The sequence below is a fragment of the Zonotrichia leucophrys genome, chromosome 8, assembly GCF_028769735.1.
Source record: "Zonotrichia leucophrys gambelii isolate GWCS_2022_RI chromosome 8, RI_Zleu_2.0, whole genome shotgun sequence".
Lineage (NCBI taxonomy): Eukaryota > Metazoa > Chordata > Aves > Passeriformes > Passerellidae > Zonotrichia > Zonotrichia leucophrys.
Genome location: NC_088178.1, coordinates 12,522,833 through 12,542,815, shown reverse-complemented (window position 1 = coordinate 12,542,815; position 19,983 = coordinate 12,522,833). Strand labels below are relative to the sequence as shown.

At 37.7% G+C, this 19,983-nt stretch overlaps 1 protein-coding gene across 2 annotated transcripts in view; it reads right to left on the bottom strand.

The window, feature by feature from the left end:
* Positions 1-309: 309 nt before the first annotated feature.
* PLPPR5 (phospholipid phosphatase related 5) overlaps positions 310-19,983 on the bottom strand; it is a 56,985-nt gene continuing 37,311 nt past the window's right edge. For both annotated transcript variants that reach the window (XM_064719289.1, XM_064719290.1), the window contains 3 exons: positions 12,455-12,631; positions 10,931-11,050; positions 310-2,506 (listed from right to left, as the gene is read on the bottom strand). In XM_064719289.1, coding sequence (XP_064575359.1) covers positions 2,474-2,506; positions 10,931-11,050; positions 12,455-12,631 — 330 coding nt within the window. In that variant the 3' untranslated portion in view covers positions 310-2,473. The remainder of the gene's footprint in view (positions 2,507-10,930; positions 11,051-12,454; positions 12,632-19,983) is intronic.

Sequence of the window (19,983 nt, the reverse complement as noted above, 5' to 3'; positions counted from 1 at the left end):
GCCAGTGGAGAGCTACAGATGTGGGAGGGCAGCTTCTGAAAATCAGTCAAAGCAGAGTCTGGAGCTTGGCTGGTCCACATTCTGGGGAGAGTCCTTTCCCCACAGGCTGCAGACTACAACACAGCTCTTCCTCTCACGCTTTTCAAGTTCACCAGAACTACTTCTAAGGGTAGACCCTTAACTGTGGGGATTCTTGGTTAATTGTGAGAATATGTCACCAAATGCAATTCACATAAAATCACTATTTCATTACATGCACATCATCAACCAAAACATATATAAAGCAGACACCTAAAAAAATACACTACATATGAATGAAAAATTATTTTATTTAAAAATACATTATACAGCAGAGTGTCTCTCTTTTTGTTTTCTCACTGCTGGTTCACAGAGATAGTATGATAATTTTAACCCAAATATTTGACTGGGAAAGATCCTGAGAAAGACCAGTTACAAGCTGATGATATACAGTACACTGAAAAAGAGTCATCTCTTTTAACATAAAAGAATCTCTTGGTAATCTTATAAATCAGATATAAAAAATGCAGATTTGCTACCATGCAAAAATGAGTGAACATTTCATTTAAATCTGCACACAGAGAAATCATTAGTACCTTGGAACCTAACTAGCTAGACTAAGAGCAGGGTGAGTTTAACACGGTGATACAAACTTTGGATCTACTACAATTTTGTAAACACAGTTGATAGTCTAATAAAGGTGGATTTGCAATCACCTAAATAACCTAGCTGTAGCTAAGGACTCTATTCTAGGTCTTTTCTCCTCACATATATATTTCTTCAATCTCTTAATTCTCAGCTTAGCACAATGACTTCGTGGCATATGCTCTATTGCACTCAGAGACAACTTGGCCTTGCCCTGTTTGCCAAGCACTCTTTAGGTAGTTGTATTTTAGTGAAAGGAGAGGTTAAAACATAAAGTAAAAGCAGGCAGTACCTGATGACTATGTGAGAATGCATTAAAATTCATAATAGAAAAAATAGACCTGATTCTACATCCTTGTGTTTCAAACATACTCTGACAATGATTAATGTACAGGAAATACACTGAACTCTGGAAAATTTAAGGCCTAAAATGCTCAACAGCCTGCAATGACCAATTGTATTCTCAGTATTTCCATAGTGATAGTATTTTATCAGCCCTTGCCACAGGGACACTGTCTGGCACATGTTAAGAATGTCTTCAGTATTTACAATATTCAGATCCATTTGGTGCTCAATTTTTATAGGACAACTTCACTATGAATAGTCAGCAAGACTCTTCCAAAGTGGAGGGCTTAATCTGAATATTCACAGCAATAACAGAGATATGGTAACATTGGCTGATGTTGAAGAAAAATCAATTTGTCAACACCATGCTGGCTGGCAGAGGATTTTTTTTTCTTTTTTTTAAAGAATATGAGCCTCAAACACAAAGATAAAAAGCTTTGTTGAGAGAAAGTCTGCCTGTCCTGGTCACTTAGGCTGAAAAAAAATTTAGTGAGTCATTTTGGTTTTTCCATGAGTCTTCCATGAAAATGGAGAGTAGAAACTCAATTGAACTTTCCTCACTAAGCTGGTGACCCTCTTCTTATCTTAGCACCCATTCTCCCAGCTTAGTATCAGGGAGTACAACAATCACGAGAAGATGCAGGCTGCCTTGAGTAATTTGTTTAAATGATTTATGAATAACACGGCTTCCCATCAGATATGCTAAGCTAAGAACAGAGCCCTTAACCTTTCATGGGATTTCATTAGTAATAAAGAATATATCAAAGATCAAACTCTCTAAATTATTCTCACTTCTTTAAACCTAGATACATATATGTCATCCAAGACATTCAAGAACTACAAAACAACAATTTAACTACAATTATGTCAGGAAAATATCCAAATAAATAAACTTTTAATTATGATACAATACTTATTACAGTAAAAATTGGCATTTTTTTCTCTTCAAAAGCAGAAGCACCAGTCTTACATATAACATACTGTTTTGAATGATATCTTACATGGAATACAGCGTAATACAATGTGCAAACAGCATTTTCATACAGAACATAATATTTGTCTAGTTTTTATACACTGAAATTGCCTCAAATGGAAACAAGTTCATGCTGAATTAAAAATGTAGATTTTAAAAATCAAAGTTAAATCAAAATACAAAGTACTGTTGGAATAGGTACATGAACCATTGAAAACAATGAGAAGCCAAAATAGAGGGTAATGTCAGATAATTAGTGCTCAGTTTGTCCCATTCCATCATAAAAGTAAACAGTTAATATTTTCGCTAGAAAGTAAAGTGACGTTCTAATATTTAAGAATTCTTCAAAATGTTTATCATTTTAGTGATGTAAAAATCAAGTCAGAAATAGGACTTCTAAAAATTTCTTATTTTTTGATACACTGCAAATATCATGTGTGGGTTGTGAAAAGAGATGAAGTCCAGTGGAGTGAATATACATCAGCGTCAACATCATGTGACTTCTGCAAAGGCCGTGATGTGGTTCTACAAGTTAAAGGAAAAACAAACAGATAAAAACCACAAAATCACACAGACAGACAGCAGTCACCATTGTGAAAACTTTTGCCTCCTGTGTTTGAAGGGCAGCCTTGTACTTGGAGACTATTGTAGGATGATGTAAATAAAACTGATTTTCACTGCAGTGCTCTCACTCACTCCCATAGCAATTCTTAACTGCTGAAAGACTGGATAGGGAAGTATGCTGAACAAAGTAATTAATTATATGTGATCGTTCCATTATATTTTAATTTCAGATGGCTTTTGTTTGTTTTAATTAAGTTTAATTTTAAATTACATGTGAATAATTGAGTTAGCTGTACTTCTATTGCTATGTTATTCATAATTGAAAACAAAATTCCTAGAAATGAAAATGACAGTTTCTGACAGATTATAATACTCTATTTCAGTGTAAATAAAAAATTAATATTAAACTCGTAAAGATTATATTCTCCTCATGAGCTCAATGGCACTGAATCAAGTCACAAAATGCTTGAAATCAAGCGGCATTTGGCAGTTAAGAAGTCATATTCAATTTTTTTTTTTCAGAATCACCAGCGTCCAGTTGCAATCTAAGAACATTTTCCTCTTTCCTTCAGTGGGACAATTCTTAGAAACACTGAGATGTGTATTGGAACACAAACATTCTATGTGCAGCTCTAGAACCCTGCAGCATCCCCAAGAGCTTGGCTACTTTTTCATACTCAAACCTAAGCAAGTGACTCTGCAAACACCTGAAGGGGAAAGCAACCCCAGAGTGAAGTGCAGGATCCAGAGGAAGTGTGTTTCCCTTTGGGCACACTGCACCCTTGACTGCCACCATTTTTCACAAAACATCAAATGGTGAAATTGGTAAAGGGAACCTTGATGTTAAGCCATGTGTTTGTTCCCAAGCACAAAATGCACAGAGGGTAAAACACCAAGCAAAGCACTGCAAATTTTTTTTCATTACTTTGCCTCCTGGGGCAGATTAAACTCTGAAGAGAGGAAATGTGAGCTGAAGAAGAGGGGAATGTGGAAAACCTGGGGACAGTGGGACCTCCCATTTTTTGCTTAAGGGAAGTCTTTCAGAAAATCTCTTATCACAGCAAAAAAAATGCTGGAGAGAAACAAAGTCCACCATGCAAGTTTCTATTTCTAAGTTCTTCTTTAAACTGCCTGAATATTTGTCTATCAGTCTGAGCAGGGGGAGATAGGCAGGTATCTTTGCTTTTTCATATTAAAGAGAGGAAATTAGAAATGCTTTAACTGGAGAGCTGCCCCTTATACCCCCATTTCCCAGCCAGGCTGGCAGCTTTGCTCCCTCTCTCACTGTGCCATAACTGTACTGAGTCCAGGGGGAGAAGCTCTCTTCCACCTCCCCTACAAAATGTATTTTAGCTCTAGCAATGCTCTTGCTGTATTTCATGACAGCTTTCATAAAAGAATACTACTTAACACTTAACAGCAAGCATATCTTATGTATGTTCTTCCCAAAACCAGAATTTGTGTATTTTAAATAAACAACAATTATTAAAGCATGGCCAGATTTTTAAAAAAGTATTAGGAAAAAAGAAGTACAACTTTCTATGAAAACATTTTCAGTAAAAAATAGTAACAAATGTTATTGGTTGCAGATTTTTATTCTGCAGAAAAAATGCAAAATTAGACTTCCTAAATTAGAAAAAAAAAAAATTCAACTCAATTTTATTTGGCTGGCCAAATTCTGTTTTAAGTATGCAACACAGTGGGCAAACTCAATGACTCTGGAGTTGCTGTGAGGCTATGATGACATTTTCTTCACAGTATTTATTTCCTTTATTTAGACCTCAGAAGTCATCCTCTCAACTTAAACTATTCTCAGTCTAAAATTATTCACTTTTTTCATAGGATGGTTTAAAAATGAAGAATTTGAGGGAAAAAAAGAATTTCTCTTTATTTCAATCAATTCTTTCAAGTCCTGCTATGTGCCATCCCTGTCTCTAAGTGACACACATTTGTCTGTGATGCAGAGAACCAAATGCTCTTTCATGTGGCATTAATTCAAGAGTGGATAATGATTATTTAGAGAAAGGAAAATGTGGTTCACACTCCTGCCAGCTATACTTCCAAAATGAGCAGGTCACCATCCTGGGAAGACACGCAGAGCATGGGATATAATAACACAGAAGAAAATCTTCCTTCCTCAAAAAGCCCTCAAAGCAAACTGCTAAGCTGCTAATCAAGGACCTATTGATTTGGACCCTACTGAAGGCCTGTCAATTCATTTCCAATGGACTCAGCAGGGTGATGCATAACTAGGCCAAAACTAATCACTTGCTGATGGCAAGAATCACTGATACAGATTCATGCAGCTGTCTGGTTACTCGTGCTTTTTCATGCTACCCTCTCAGGCAAAACTACAAATAAGCCTTGCTGACACTCTGCAGAAAAAAACCCAAACAAACAGCATTCCTCTGAAATAACTACATTTCAACTCTTTTAATTCTGCTTAGATTTGCTGCGACAAGGGTCAGAGTGAGATACTAACTACTGAGAGCAAACAGATTCACACAGATGCAAGAAGACAAGCAAAAAACCATGCATAAGACCTCAGCTTCTCCAATTCCATGGGAATTTTTTCCCTCAAGTTCCCAAAAGAATCAGAAATGCTGAGGGTCTGCTCAATGGCAGCAGTCTCACAGGCAGGCAGACCAGCATTTGTACCATCCATTCTAAGAGGACAGTACCAGGCTGATGAGCACAGCATGCATCATAACTGCACTCTGACAACACTAACAAAAAAGGTAAATCCAAGGGCTAAGCCTTGAGTGCAGGTTTCTGGGGAAAATGATCCACTGTACAGCTTCTGTTAAGTTTTAATTCATTTCTGTCGATAAGCAATGCTATAATGTCAAAGCATTGAAAAAATACATTAAACTTTTTGTGATTTGCAGTTTTCATTATATATATTAAATATTTTTAGGTTTTTTTTTTTACTTTGTTCTTATCAATACAGTTAGAAACATTCAAAAATAGTCATCATCCTAAAAAGAAGAGTCTTCTCTTTGTAAAATTGTTTGTAATTTTTCCCACAGTAGAGTTTGTTAAAATAGAAAATACTACTGTAGTACCTTAGGCAAATGATAATTGATCAAGCAATAATAGTAATAACGTTCTCAAGCAGCTCTCTGAGTCAGCAGAGTGTATTATCTGCTTTTACTGGAGCAGTGAGTTTTGGAGCAGGTGTTAGTGTCCTGCACCCTGCACAGAAGGCGGGCAGGCAGGGCAGTGCCAGGCGCTGCGGCGCTGCGCTGCCACGAACATACGTTATTGTTGCTTTATTGCCTTAGAGCAAGGGGTGTTATTCCCTTATTGCCTTAGAGCAAGGGGTGTTACTGCCTTATTGCCTTAGAGCAAGGGGCTCGCCGCGCTCCGGCCCCCACAGCCACGAGAACAGCCTAAGGATGCGCGCCTTGAGGGAGGCTCCTTGCAAAGCATCTTCTTGGCTGTGGCTAACGCCTCGATCCTGTAACACCTACAACATGCACGTTGGAGGAGGTCACACTGAATATACTGTTCCACCTCCCATGTTTAAGTATTAGTTTATCTGAGCATTAGATGTAGTGATCACCGTTTGCATTTAATCAGAAACAATTTTTGTATAATCCCCCAGAAGCAGATTTCAGCAGAAGAGTAGGACATGAATACAAATTCAAGTCTTTTGACATTGAAACAAAACTGCATATGATTTTTTATGAGCTGACTGTCCTGGGTATGTGTCTGTGATATGTGTGTGAAGCAATGTTGCATTGTATCTCCTTTAACAGACTGTATCATCAAGAGAGAACAATTATGTCAACAACTGCCTATAAGCTGATGTAAACACATGGGCTCTCATCAAACCATCCTGGAGAAAAAAGTATGGACACCTATGAATGGTTTTGGACATCAAGTACAACAGTATTTGGAGACCTCTCAATTAAAATATTTTGAAGCAGCAGAAATGGACACAACCCTCTCCCACATCCGCCCACAGTATGGTGAGCTAAAGCATCTTTGTGTTTTGCTTTTAGCTGTGAACTCAGTGAGAGGTGACCTTCCTGGAGAGCTGCAGGGAGCAGGCCAGGCTCCCTAAGCCATGGTGCTGTGTGCACACCAGGGCACATAACATTTGAAGACTTGGTACAATATGCTTAAGACCAAGAAAAAAGCAGTAACATTGAGAACTAAAATTTTCTGACATTGGGAAGAAGCTGTTTTGTGTCTCATGAGTAATCAAGAGTAATCAAAAAAAATACTCCTTAAATTCTGAAGAGGAAATCTTTCCCAGTCTTAAAAATACTAGCAGAATTCATTGCAACATCTACACTTACTATTGCTAGAATGTTTTATCACCATCATTATCTTTGGCACATACACGACAGAACAATAATTACTGTGTCAAACTCAAGAAGATTTCTCAGACAGTTAACCCTGATAGTCACTAAAAACTGATGGGCAACAAGAATGTCACATATTGCAAGAGGAACTCCAAATCTTTATGACCACTAAAAGCTGGAAATGGCAGAAGGAGAGAGCATGTAATCTCTCTCTTTTGAGTTCAGTCATGCTGGATAGTCAGTCCTACAGGGCAGTATAAGAAACGTCATTGAACAAAGAACAATGTTCAGTGTGTTGGGGAAGGTTTGGCCACTGCTGACAGAAGTAGCAGTATGAAGGAATGCCAAGCAGAACCTTGGGGAATAAATGCAGTTTAGCTGTCAAAGACAGCATTGCCAAGAACCGACTGTGCAAATTAGTACTGAATAGCTACAGAAAGCACTGATAATCACACACAGTAATTATCTCATCTCACAGGAGATGGACCATGGTGCATCTCCTAACCCAATGCTTCCTTCTGAAACCTTCTATCTCAGTATTATATCTACTGCCTCCATTAGTCCTGAAGTACTCCATGCTGTATTTGTATTTGATTTTTTCAAAGCTAGAATACTTATAAAAAATAAATAAGATAGCAGAGTCATAAGCTACTACATGGGTAGGAGATCTCTGTAAGCCCTGGCCAATTTCAGGCGACTTTTGCATGAAAAAATGTCAGTCTCTCCTGAAACAGGAAACATAATTTGTGACTGCACTTGGATAAAGATGAAACTCCAAACTCTTCCAGGTACTACCCAGAATATCCCCATTTCTCAGTAATTCCTGAAAAAGAACAGAACTCTCCAGTCTTGACTGTGGTAGGATGAGAGCTTCCTCTCTGTAGGAGACTGCCAGCTAACTGAAACACCAACTGTCTTGTAAGAGAGAAGAAGGTCAGAGACAGAAGAGAAAACGAAGCAGATGGGTGAGTGGTGAGGTTTCTTGGCTTTCATTCTTTTCATTAATTCTGAGGATGATTATAGTTAAGGCAAAAGCCCTGTCTGCACGGCTGAGCAGGCTCTGGCAAGGATCACTCAAGGAGGCACTGTAACTACAGCTTATTTGACTGCATGGGCACCTGTGCAGAACAGCTGAATCATCTGCATGCACCACAATGCAACAGAAGTGCCATGCAAACAGTGATCTAACCTTGTCACCAAGCAGCAGCAGCTCAATTCAGAGTATCACAAGAACTTATGCCTATTTAAGTGCACTTCAAATGTAGCGAGACCTCCAACAGCACTCAGACAGTAGCAGCACGGTGAGCATGCCAGGAGCATTTGCTCTCCACAGAGAAAGCACTGGAATAGCAAGCAGCAGACCTGGAAACAGCAAAGTAATGTGCTTCCAGGGCTGTATGATGCATCATGTGCTTACTCACAGGTGAATTTATTACAAAATAGCAATGAGTGGGGTCCTATCTGGCAGGCATTTCTAATGAAGTCACTCTTCAAGGCAGGAGTTTTTAATTGCTTGATCCAAGATACCTATATAGTTACTGATTTTTAGTACCAGTCACATAGCTGCATTGCTTCCAGCTTGCACTGCCTTAGCCTTTGATAACTTCAGACAGTTGGGATTTTTGCTACTCCCTGCAGCTAATTTCTGACAGTATCCTGTCTTTAATATTGGTACAGAAACTTGTAGAACTGAAAATAAGGAAAAAAAGTTTTAAAATAAGAAAAATGCAAGTCGATGAGCATTCAGAATATTGAACTGGAACAGTCCTCACTGAAATGTAGTGAAAAGTAACTCATGTGTCTAAAGGAGGAAGAGGCAAATATCACACAAATTATTTAGCATCACTTTCTCTCCTGAGGAGAACAAATGACGTAAAATAAGAAGGGAGCTAAAAAGCAAAGACTAATTCAAGAATTCTTGTAGCAATGGTAGTAAACTGAGAATACCTAACTTAATTTAGACCTTAGTTCCCTGAACTACTGTTCTTAATTCCTTTTATTTAACAGGGTCTGTCCTCTATCTAAAACTCTAGATTAAACAAAACAAAACTACATTTAAAAAAAGGTAAAAATATCCATAGAAACTCAAAATCTAAAGCACTCATATGCAAGTAACTTCTTCATCAATTATTTGCTAATTCAATTTTAAACTTTCTGGAAGTGGAAACGGAAGAAAGCATTTCCAAGCAATTAGCAAAGTCTTCACCTTATTGTCCTTGCATCCCATCCTCTCTGCCTGAAAAGGAGTAAGGCTTTGCAACACAGACAAAGATGGGACCTCAGCAAGTGGTATCACTTTGTGGTCAGTCCCCTGTTTAATTAAAATTAATCTCTAGAGAGAAGCTGCATGACAGCAAACAGCTACTGCCATAAGAATATGGGTTCAGAAGGAAAGAAGCTCATTCATGTAACAGAGTCCTGGGCAGCTTACAACTGGCAGTGGTTATCCTCTAGCACAGCAAACACTACTCTTGCCACCATCCTCCTACACTCTCCCATTGCTTTCCCCACAGCATCTCAAACTAGGCCAAGTCTCAGGAAAAGAACATTGTTGATCATGAGTGAGAGGTTCTCAAACCAGGTAGAAACATGAAATTAACATGAAGTCTTTGTCCCCAGGAAAAAAAATTAAAATGTCAATATCCAGAGAATGTGTATGTATTACCTATGATGGCTTTTGAGTCACAGAAATGACTTCTATTGCATGAGAGCCCAGCATGTAAATAAAACATGTTCTTATTAATGTGGTATGTTCCAGGCCAGCTGACAGCTTGTTTTGTTTTGACATTTTACAGAAAGTTTACTGAATGGATTATTTTGAAGATACACATTCATCATCTAAATGCTTGTTCAAGCAAATGAGACACTGACCTCCATACGACAAGACATCAGCAGAAGTAGCTTAGACATATTTGGTTCAAAAAAGGCATGTTAGACCATTCTGAAAAGAAATCTTCTTTCCCTTCAAGGAAAGGAATAAAAAACCCAGGACTAGTAGCAATTCTTACTAAAGAACAACTTCCACCACATTGAAGTGCGTAAGACAGATTGGGAAACCTTTCTTATATTGAACATGAAAAAAATTATCATAATTAATCTGGAATTAAAATAATACCACAGAAAAATACTTTTGGTGCCCTACCCAGTGTAGAATTGTTTTCTATTTTCAAATATGGGCATAACCCAATAGATTTTAATGAATTATGACAGATACAGTCATTAGAAAAAGTAAACCTTCCTTTAAACTTTGCATTACTAGTTCAAAGTTTCCCCTTGGTAAAAATGTCTAAAATATTTTCTGTATTTTATTATGCTATCTATTTCAGTAGCTTTTTGCTCATAAAATTAGTCAGACAATCTTACCTAGCATATAGTTCAACATCATCTTCAAAAAATATAAATGATTATCCCAGTAAACTAAAATAAATTTTATTGTGATACTCAAGCAAAAAGTCTTGGCATACCCAGGAGACTCTCACTAGCATGTTCTAGTCAAAAATCCCATGTGCTCTGACAAGAGATCATGGGGTTGTGTAGTTATTGTATGGCCCACTGCTCCTCTCACTTCCAAGTGGGTGCCCTGTCCTGGGCACACGTCTGATGACAGAAGCCCCACAGGTGACCCAGAAGGGACTGCATCCCATGCTCTACACCAGGCTCAGGACACGCCACACACAAATGGGAAAAATGCCACTTGTACCTGAACTGCAAAGCCCCTTGGGCCAGGGGTTAATTGTTCTTTCTAAGCATTCTAAGAACTTTCTATGTTCTGTGGAATATCAGGCAGAGTATGAATCACATTCACTTGAGGAACACAAGGGGAGAGGGTCTCAGATCTACTCAGCCTGACTCCATGGGCTTAGCAGCAGCTATGGCCCTGAAATGACAACATGAAGAGTCTCCCAAGGGGTGTCACTGAATTTAAGTCTTTCCTTCTTTCTCTTTCACTGTTAAGAAACACTGACATAATTTTAAATCTGATTACCTTGGCACTCTTGTCAGGATAATTTATGATCATCCTTTCAGGAAAGCTATGTTTTATTTAATTGATTTTTAAAAAGTCAGACATTACCTTTTCTAAAGGGCTTTCTACTCTGGGTATGCTGATCATGGGCATCTGGGTCAGATTATCCAGATGAGAATGTTCATGGTCTGGCTGACGTCCTCTGAAGTTATTTACCACACAAACAACCTAGAAGGGATTTGAAGATAAACAGAATACCTAAGGAACAACTCATATTTTCAAGCTTTGATCCTGACAATTATCATTAGGCAGAATGACACACTTAGCACACGTTACAGTAGAAACACGAATGTGATCATGTTCAAATCAAAATTTCACAACGTCAAGCATTATGTACAGCATCATTGAGACAGAAACTCTATCTGAAGAAACTACTGAAGCTGCCAATAGAGCCCAAGTTTTCAACCTCGAAGAGTCTGCAGATCACGTGCATAACTTAACACTGAAAAGCCATCATTCATTTTTCAGACAAAGACTTTCAGTCATTTAAATGGACATGATATGAGAACAAGAAATCAGAAAGCAAACCATACTAGCTGAATAACTCACAAGGATTCATAATGTGAGTGTACTTGAGCTTCTACATAATTAAAACTCGGAAATGGAGGCCATTTCATGTTTGATCACACTGCTTTCTTTAAAAAATAACAAAGGAATAAAAGCAGACCATGGACACCTGAATGTGTGCAAGGGACATCATATTAGGTAAATCAAGCTTAGCATTAAACAGAGACCGCAGTTTGCCCTGCATGTCTCATAAACAACCACTAATGCCATACACCTGGGAGGGACTTGGCAAGCAATGCATTTAAGAGACCTGCCAGACCCTTGCATTCCAAGGGTCAACCTCACAAGAGTTTTCCAAATTGGGTGAAAAAAAACCATCAAAGGTGTATTTAGTACTATTACAAGCTGCCAGGCAGACAAACCTACAGGCATTAAACAGCAGTGACTGTTCTATTCTATAGTCTTGCACTGCAGATATGAGTGAAGGTGATTAATAGATTAGAAATAGTTTTCTGACACAGACAGTAGTCATTGGCAACTGCAATTAAAACTATCTGGTTTTGGAACACAGCTCCAGAAAATGAAAAGGCTGAACAAAGATTTTCTGATACAGAATAATAAGAAATTTCAACATAAACCTGAATCTATGAAACACTAACACTATGAAATAAATTCGTTAGAGTTATTGTAAAGCCAGAAAAACAAATGCTACCTATTGTCTGATGAGTGTCAGTACCACTATATTGAATTTAATACTTTATCCATGAAATCATAACTATGTGTTATTCTGAGGAATATATGCTTCCTGCATGTGGGCCTTGCTGCATAAATTACTGTTTGAAATACTACAATCTGGTTTATATGGAAGTCAAAACAGATAACTGAATCAGTCCTTTTTTGACTTCACATTTCTGAGTGTATGTAAATACTACTAAGGAAGCTGATGACTAATTAAAAAAACTGAGGAACATCTCTTTTGTTATTTAGTTATCCGAAGGCTTTTTTAGAGATACAACCTTATACATTGATTTTTTTCAAACAGAAGTGACATAGACACACACTTACCAAAAATACTGCTATAGATATTCCAATTACAAATCCTGCTATTACATCTGACCAGTGATTTCGATACTCTGCTACTCTGTTGATTCCAGTAAGGAAGGCCAAGCACATTAAACCCAAACACAGAACAGGTTTTGCAAGCCTTGTTCCTCTGGCTTTCACTGTGTTGGTGATATACATCTGAAAATTAGAAAGGAAGAAAGTGTAAGACTGATGGATGTCTCCCACTAATTGGGGAATAAAAGCTTTATATTATATTATGTGTATTTGGTACTTTTTTTCTGAAGTGGGGGAGGGTGTAAAGAAACTAGGAGGTAGAGTAGTAGATAAAGTCATCACAACCCTTTCCTAGGGATATAGAAAAAGAATCAGACCATACAGCAAAACTGCATTTTATACGAACCTGAAATGCCTACAGAAAGTCAGACAAATTGGACAATCCTATCCGATTACTCTCAGTCTATGCATTTATTTATTAACGAATAGAAGCAAATAGACTGATTTTTCACTGAGCAGTGTTGACAGTAACAGAAAAAATATTTACCCTGAAGTATTACTAGTATTATTACAAACTGCCAGACAGACTAAGAAAGGGAATACATACAGACCTTATTATATACCACTTCTTTACATGACTAATTAATGATTTGTCAAAAAGCAGTGAAAAGGTAAAAAAGTGTTAAAGAGCAGTGAAAATTGAACTAAATGCCAGCATCTACTTTCAATAGATATAGTTTCAACCAGTGACTATAATAATAGTTTCAACCAGTGCTGAACTAATACAACCCTGTGCTTCACACAAACCAATCTAAATGCTGCAGGTTTTATGCATCACACTGAGAAATCCATTTGTCCTGCTGCAGTCTAATTCTCCCTGTGTAATACTACTGAATTAAAAGCAGTGCCTTTAACAGAGCAGCTCTTCTGCCCTAAGAGTGCATTACTGACTATCAGGTTTAATCCAGCACTTCCCAAGCTCTGATGAGCCAATAGAAGAAATCAATACCAATATTTGACTTTCCATTCTCTTATCTCAGCATTGAGACCACTTGCAACACCCCTCCTCCCCATCCTCAAAAAAAAAATTTATACTTCAGCTAATAAGATTTTTGACCAAAAAGTTTCTACTCTGCTGAAAATGTTTCTGTAATCAAACCACTGAAACCCTAAATCTTCACATTTTAAACAGGATTTAAGTTTTTGAAGAGAAGAATGCCAGTATTTCCTATGGGGTTTCACTGGAAATTCCAAATTTGTAATGCCATAACTTTGGACTGCAAAGGAAAACAGATGAGTCTGCATTGAAGAACCAATACCACTTCTCTGGCCATCAAATGGGCAGTCCTTTGGGTTTGTTTGGGGATTTTTTGTACTGTCTGGAACTTTGGTGGAATTTACCAGGGAATCAGTTTACAAAGTGCTGCAATAATCCAACCAAGAAGCAGTTTAGAAAGTGTGGTTATAGTCACAATAAATTAAGTGACGAAGTAGTGGTCAGTGCTTGTCTAAAACAAGTAACATCTAACAGTAACTTTGTTCAAAACACTAGAAAAATATCCATGGCTTAGAGGATGAAACAAAGCTTGATCTTAAAATAACATCAGAGAAGTGCAACACACAAACCTTCAGTGTACTTTATATGATCAACAGGAAACTAGTAGAAAGATTTCCACTAATTCAGACAAAGCAAAGATTTGGAAAAAAGAGTTTGGAGTTTATCTCCAAGCCATATTCTCCTCTCTTTTTCCTAGACCATTTCAGAAACAGTTGATATTTTTATTTGCTGATTCTTCTTTTATCTTAGCTTCTTGTATTTTGCAGGCTGTCTTCAGTGAGCTACTCTTACCATGCAGCAAGGTGATAACAGAACTGCAGCTTTAATATTCAGCCACTGATTTTCTCCAAGCTATAGACAGAGTACTGCACACTGAACTAATTCAGCAACCATCTATTTTAGTGAGTCTCACTGTTCTACTGGATACTGCCACCATTATCCACATTCACACTACGTGTCAGGACAGCTGGTGCTAGGAAAAACTCTGGATTATTTTTAATACACAATAAGAAAATCAAGTTTTAAATACAGCTTGGGTGAAGTTGACACAGGGGAGTTAGCAGGAAGCTCACCTGCATTTAATTCTGTATTGTGCTATATAAATTGAAATGACTACTGAGAAGGAACAACTTGCTTAAGGTAGGTCATGGTGACATATTTCAGTTATCTATAACAACTGGTCATTGCCCAAGAAGATTATCTCTATTTTTAATAAGACAAAACACTTGATTCTGCATTACTTCAATCAAATTTCATCATTTTAATACAAAGCTGAAACCAAAAACTGTTCTGCATATAATTCTCTGAATGTTCTCACAACCAAGCATGTCCCTCAAATCCCTACTCAAAGCACTGAGGAAAATCAACCGCAGATTCATGCTGTGCCTCACATGAGCAGAGACCTCCATTTGCCAAGTCCCCTCCTCCGATGAGCAGTCATGCTTCCCATGCCCAGCTCATTATTCAAAATAACCTGAGGGTCCTGCCAGCATAGGTATCAAATCTATGTTTTCTTTAAAGAACAGCTACTAATGTAAGGAACAGCATTATGTTACAATACAAGAGAATCAATAAAAGCAGGCCAAACTTTCCTGAAAGAATGAGACAAAAAGTCTGTATTTGCAAAACTCTATATAGCAAATATAGCCTCCTCAAGGCAGGATTCATAGATACCCATTTTTAAACTTGGCCCCTTGCAGCTCTAGTGTAATATATTAACAGTCAACTACCTGATTTACACTAAGAATAAAGTACAATTAAGCAGCTGTTTTCTTCTTGATTCTGGTGGAAAAACTATAAACTAGCACACTCAGCAATTGACAAAGAATAAACAACCTGATAAGATGACAGGATGTTTCACTCACTTTTAATAAATATTAAATGCAGAATCAACAAAGAAAAATATCGCAGTGATTTAAAACATTAGTAGGAAGGAATGACAGTATAACTTTCTACAGGGATAAAAATGTTTACTGAACAACTTCATCTCCATTCCTTTTAAGAACAAAAATTGGGGGAGGAATTTTCTAGTGAAAGAAAACTTTGACATTAGTCAACAGCAAGACCAGCAGCAGAGATTTTGTATGAAAGGTCAAGGACTGATCAGAAGTTAGAATTAATACAGCGGGCTGCACATTCTCCTGCAACATCAGAGCTGTAGTGAATCTTCTCTCAAAGAACTTCTGTTACCACTGTTCCTTTTTCCTGAAATAAGATTTTAGTATTAAAAGATACAAGCTGTCACCGCTATGCAGACACAGGCACAGAGTCATGTAAGGTGGATTGTTACCTCATTGCACAATATAACAATATTTACCATATTTTGAGAGAAACACAAACATTTGACCTTCAGTCTTCAAGATATTGGAAGTGAAGCTGTAAGAGAACCTCATGAACTGAAATAAAACCTTTAACTAAAGCAGGTGTGAAAATATGAATTTGAAAGAAATTATCACCATTACCACCAAAGACAAAGCAAGCTACCTGAGAAGTTTTGATGTGACTGGCTCAGGCCACAGTGTAAGGAACAATCAGTCTTGGCATTTAGCTTGTACTGGGAAAGTACTTCAAAAATGTCAGGCTGCAAGTCTCATGTGAAGTTCGTCCTAAATCTAACACGAATAAAATAATTCCAAAACATTAAGAAAAGAACAGGAGCCGTATGTAAAGTGCAGGACAAAGTGGATTCCTGGGCTATGCTGCAAGCTCTTTCTAGGCATCTTTCAGCTATCTTTAGGCCCACCCACACCAACACCTATGCACACAAACACAGGTGCAACAGGTCTCACAATCCCATTTTAGTTACACTGGAGCTACACATCAGGCTGGGTGCTCCAGCCAGGAGGGAAGATAATTTTCCTTGCTGATCTCATCAGCCTGGGGCCAGGGGATGCAGGGAAGAAGATCCCTTCTGTGTCTGCTATTTGTTTCTCCCTGATTTAGATGGCCTGGGAGACTGAAAGACCAGTCCATCAGTGGGCAGTGAATAATGACGAAAGGCAGTGAGAAGAATGAGGAAGAAACTATTGCACAGGCATCCATCCCAGGCAGCACTTCAAACATAAATTATCTCATGTTTTTGTTTGCTTTTACAATGGGCTAGAATTAAAGAAATTCTCTTGAACTATTTAAGTAATATAAGTAATGTTATAAATGTTCCATCCAAGGAATTTTCAATATTCATCAGACCTACAAGAAAAGAGACACTCTCATCTATAAGCTGAAGAAATAGTAGGCTGCTGTAGTCTATAAACAGGTTCAATGTTTAGTTAGAATTTAGTTTGAAAATCTAAAATGTTTTAAGCTTCTTTTGGTAATAATTAACGGGTCAAACTATTTCTAGAGCAAACCAAAGTCATATTCTCAAATCATCTGGGTCCTTCTGCAACTGTCCAGTGAAGCTTTCTAGTAGTGTTTCTGAAGCCTCCTCCAGCTTTCTCTATATGTTTTGATCTAATTATTTATGATGTTAGACCAAAATCAGCTTTCAAAGTCAGGGGCTGGCTTGGCAAAAGGAAAAGAAAGTTCCAGAATTCTGGACCTTACTATTAATTTTCCCACTATAAGCTCCCCACAGCTGTAACTGTAAAACAACTGGAGAAGGTAAGAGGCATCTTTCTCTGTACCAAGACCATAAGACATCTATTACAAAGGCTGTTTTCTTGAGGATATGAATTGTAATGAAGAGCTGACTGACATGAAATTTATACAGGTCTTAAGACAAATTCCTGGATCAGACGGTAACATTATTTTATTATTGGTCTGAAAGAAACCAATGCACTCAATTTGTGAAGCTCATGACATATGTTTTATCATCAGTATTAAGGGATACTTGCTGCACCAGATACTGAAAAGAAATTCCACATTCCTAGCACTGTTCCTGAATGGCAGCCAGAAGAATCCTTTAATTTTCTAACAAAAAAAGGAGAACAAAGTCAATTCAGTGAGGTGGCTCTGCACCTCCTCTTCCTCCTGAACACTCCCTTTAGGCTGAGAAGTCTATCATGCCTTCACCAGCTGCCCATTTAGCTGGAATCTAACAGGCACTTTAAGACAGAGGACAGGTGAGACTACACTTTCAACTGGATCAAGGAGTGACACTGAAGAGAATGTCACCATGCTGCCTGCACTGTTACCCAGACTGTCTTGTTGTCTTTTCCCAGTGACTTATAAATACACTGAACAGCAAAATCAATGCAGCAAAACACCAGAAGCAAGAGTCTTGCAGAAAGCATGATCATGGGCCAACTAAAAGCTCTGCAGAGAAGAAAAAATTATTGGTAGGCTTTACAATCTAGTCCTGTCTGAAGTCAAAGTTAAGGCCAAGGGGTCAGAGTACAAAGCAACAAAAGCTGCCTACAGACTTCAGGGCTGTGTCAACTCTCAAGACATGAAGCCTGTTCCTCTATCATTACAAACCCAAAACAAGCCTGAAATGTGTGCAGTAACACAAAGTTCAAACACTACCCTACCCAGCTGCTTCTGTGCAATGCATTAAGAACAACACAAAAAGGGCAAAACTTCATAGAATTACAATTTCCCTTAAACTACAGCTAGCCATGACCAATCTGCAGTACCAAAGGATAACTGTTAGTCACAAATCTTAAATTTAAATCTATGGGATTAGGCTGACTAAATCTTCATATATCACTTTGAAATCCTAACAAAAAAAGACTCATGACTTCCACTTCCTGTGTCTCAATTGCGGAAAACATCCCAAGTATGTGCATAGTTGGCAGCTTCAAACCTCTAAATGTCCAGGCTATGTCAGTTTATGTATATCAAAATGTGTCTTATACAATTATATACTGTTTAATAATGCTGCAGTGTTTGCCGATGTAGCAAATGCTGTTTCATCTGAGAAAGGGTGAATTGCAAGGCTGGTAAGAAATGAAAGTAGATACAGTCAACTTATTAACCCAACTCAACCAAAAACAAAATATCTCCAATGAGATCAGTGTAGACATCTAAGGAAAAGAAACCAGGCACCAGCCGGATTAATTAGAGTTTGAGAACAGATTTACAGTAGTTCATTTTGAAAACACTGGTACACTGGAAAGAATAAACCTGAAAGTCTGAAGAAGAAAGGCAATGCATCTGTGTTTGGAGCAGGGTAGAAAAAACACCTAACCACAGCACTGGCATTCAACACTTCCATTGCTAAATCTCTCTTGATAGACACTGGAAGTAATGGAGGCAAACATTACAAAGCTCTAAATACTAGCACAACAACTGTTTGAAAACGACTGTACTTTCAAGGGAATTCTGAGTTACCATAGCAGCCACCCACTCTCAAAAGGGGGAAAATGGAAGACTCAGAACTTAGAAAAAAGAAGCTATTGTTAACAAGACAATATGCACAGATGCTAGGTGATAACGATGTGGCTGCACTTAAATGGAATGAGATAGGGGAATTATTAGATAAAGCATTTAGAAACCACATTTCTAAATCGGTTGATGGTGAAATCACACAAGTCTAAAAGCATTTACTTCACCATCTTGGAGAGCAAGGACCCTTGGGCCAGCTCTTGGGTGTTTTTTTTCCTTTAGGCTGGTTTTGTTTGGTGCCCAGCTGGCTGAAATAACCAGGGACGATTCCATAACAGTCTCTCCCTCGCTCCAAAATTTCTGTTAACCAAAAAGAAAGCACATATTGTACCAAAGATTATACGCTAATGAAAAAGTGAGTAATATATGGAGGTCTTTATGTCCATGCTCTCAGTAACTGTTGTGGGATGGCTCATAGAAAGACTAGGCTACTGTTATAAATCTTCTACTCCAGTGAACAGTGATGAGAAAATTGTTATTTAGGGCCAACCATCCTGATAAACATCATGGCAGTGTAAGGACATGACCCCAAATATTGGAACACTGAAATTTTTTTCCTTTGGAGTTATGTAATAAACAGTATTTTTCGCTTCAGTCATGCTTAGGACTTAAGGGAAAAAAAAAACAAAACCAAAAAAAAGGACCTGACAATATTGTAACAAGGAGCTACTATAGGAAGTCCTGAGAGTAGTTAATAGTGCTTTAGTTAAATGATAGCAGTGTCAAGCACCATGCAGGAGTAGAATAAGACACAGGATATATTCATTTCTATAGTTACTGAAAGAGCAAATAGCAATGAAATGGATCTCACCAGCTTTAATTTTTTATATTGCTAACTGTATATTGACCACAGACAAGCTCTGCATAAAGTATTCTTGCTCATGTCAAAAGCCACTTATTTAAGGTATTAAACCTTACTGATGTCTGCTTTTTGTTTTAAAAATGTAGTAATACTATTTTACTTTCTGCTTTGCAATAGCTGAATAGCTGGTTTGCTAGTTACTCTGACTCTTGGTAACAGTAGAAATCCAACTTTACAGATGGATGAGAAATATAGGAGCAATTAGAATGAAAAATTCTGAGTGTTTTCTAAAATAGCTTGCATCAAATTTAGAGTGTTTCATCCTTAGATATCTCCCCAAATAAAGAC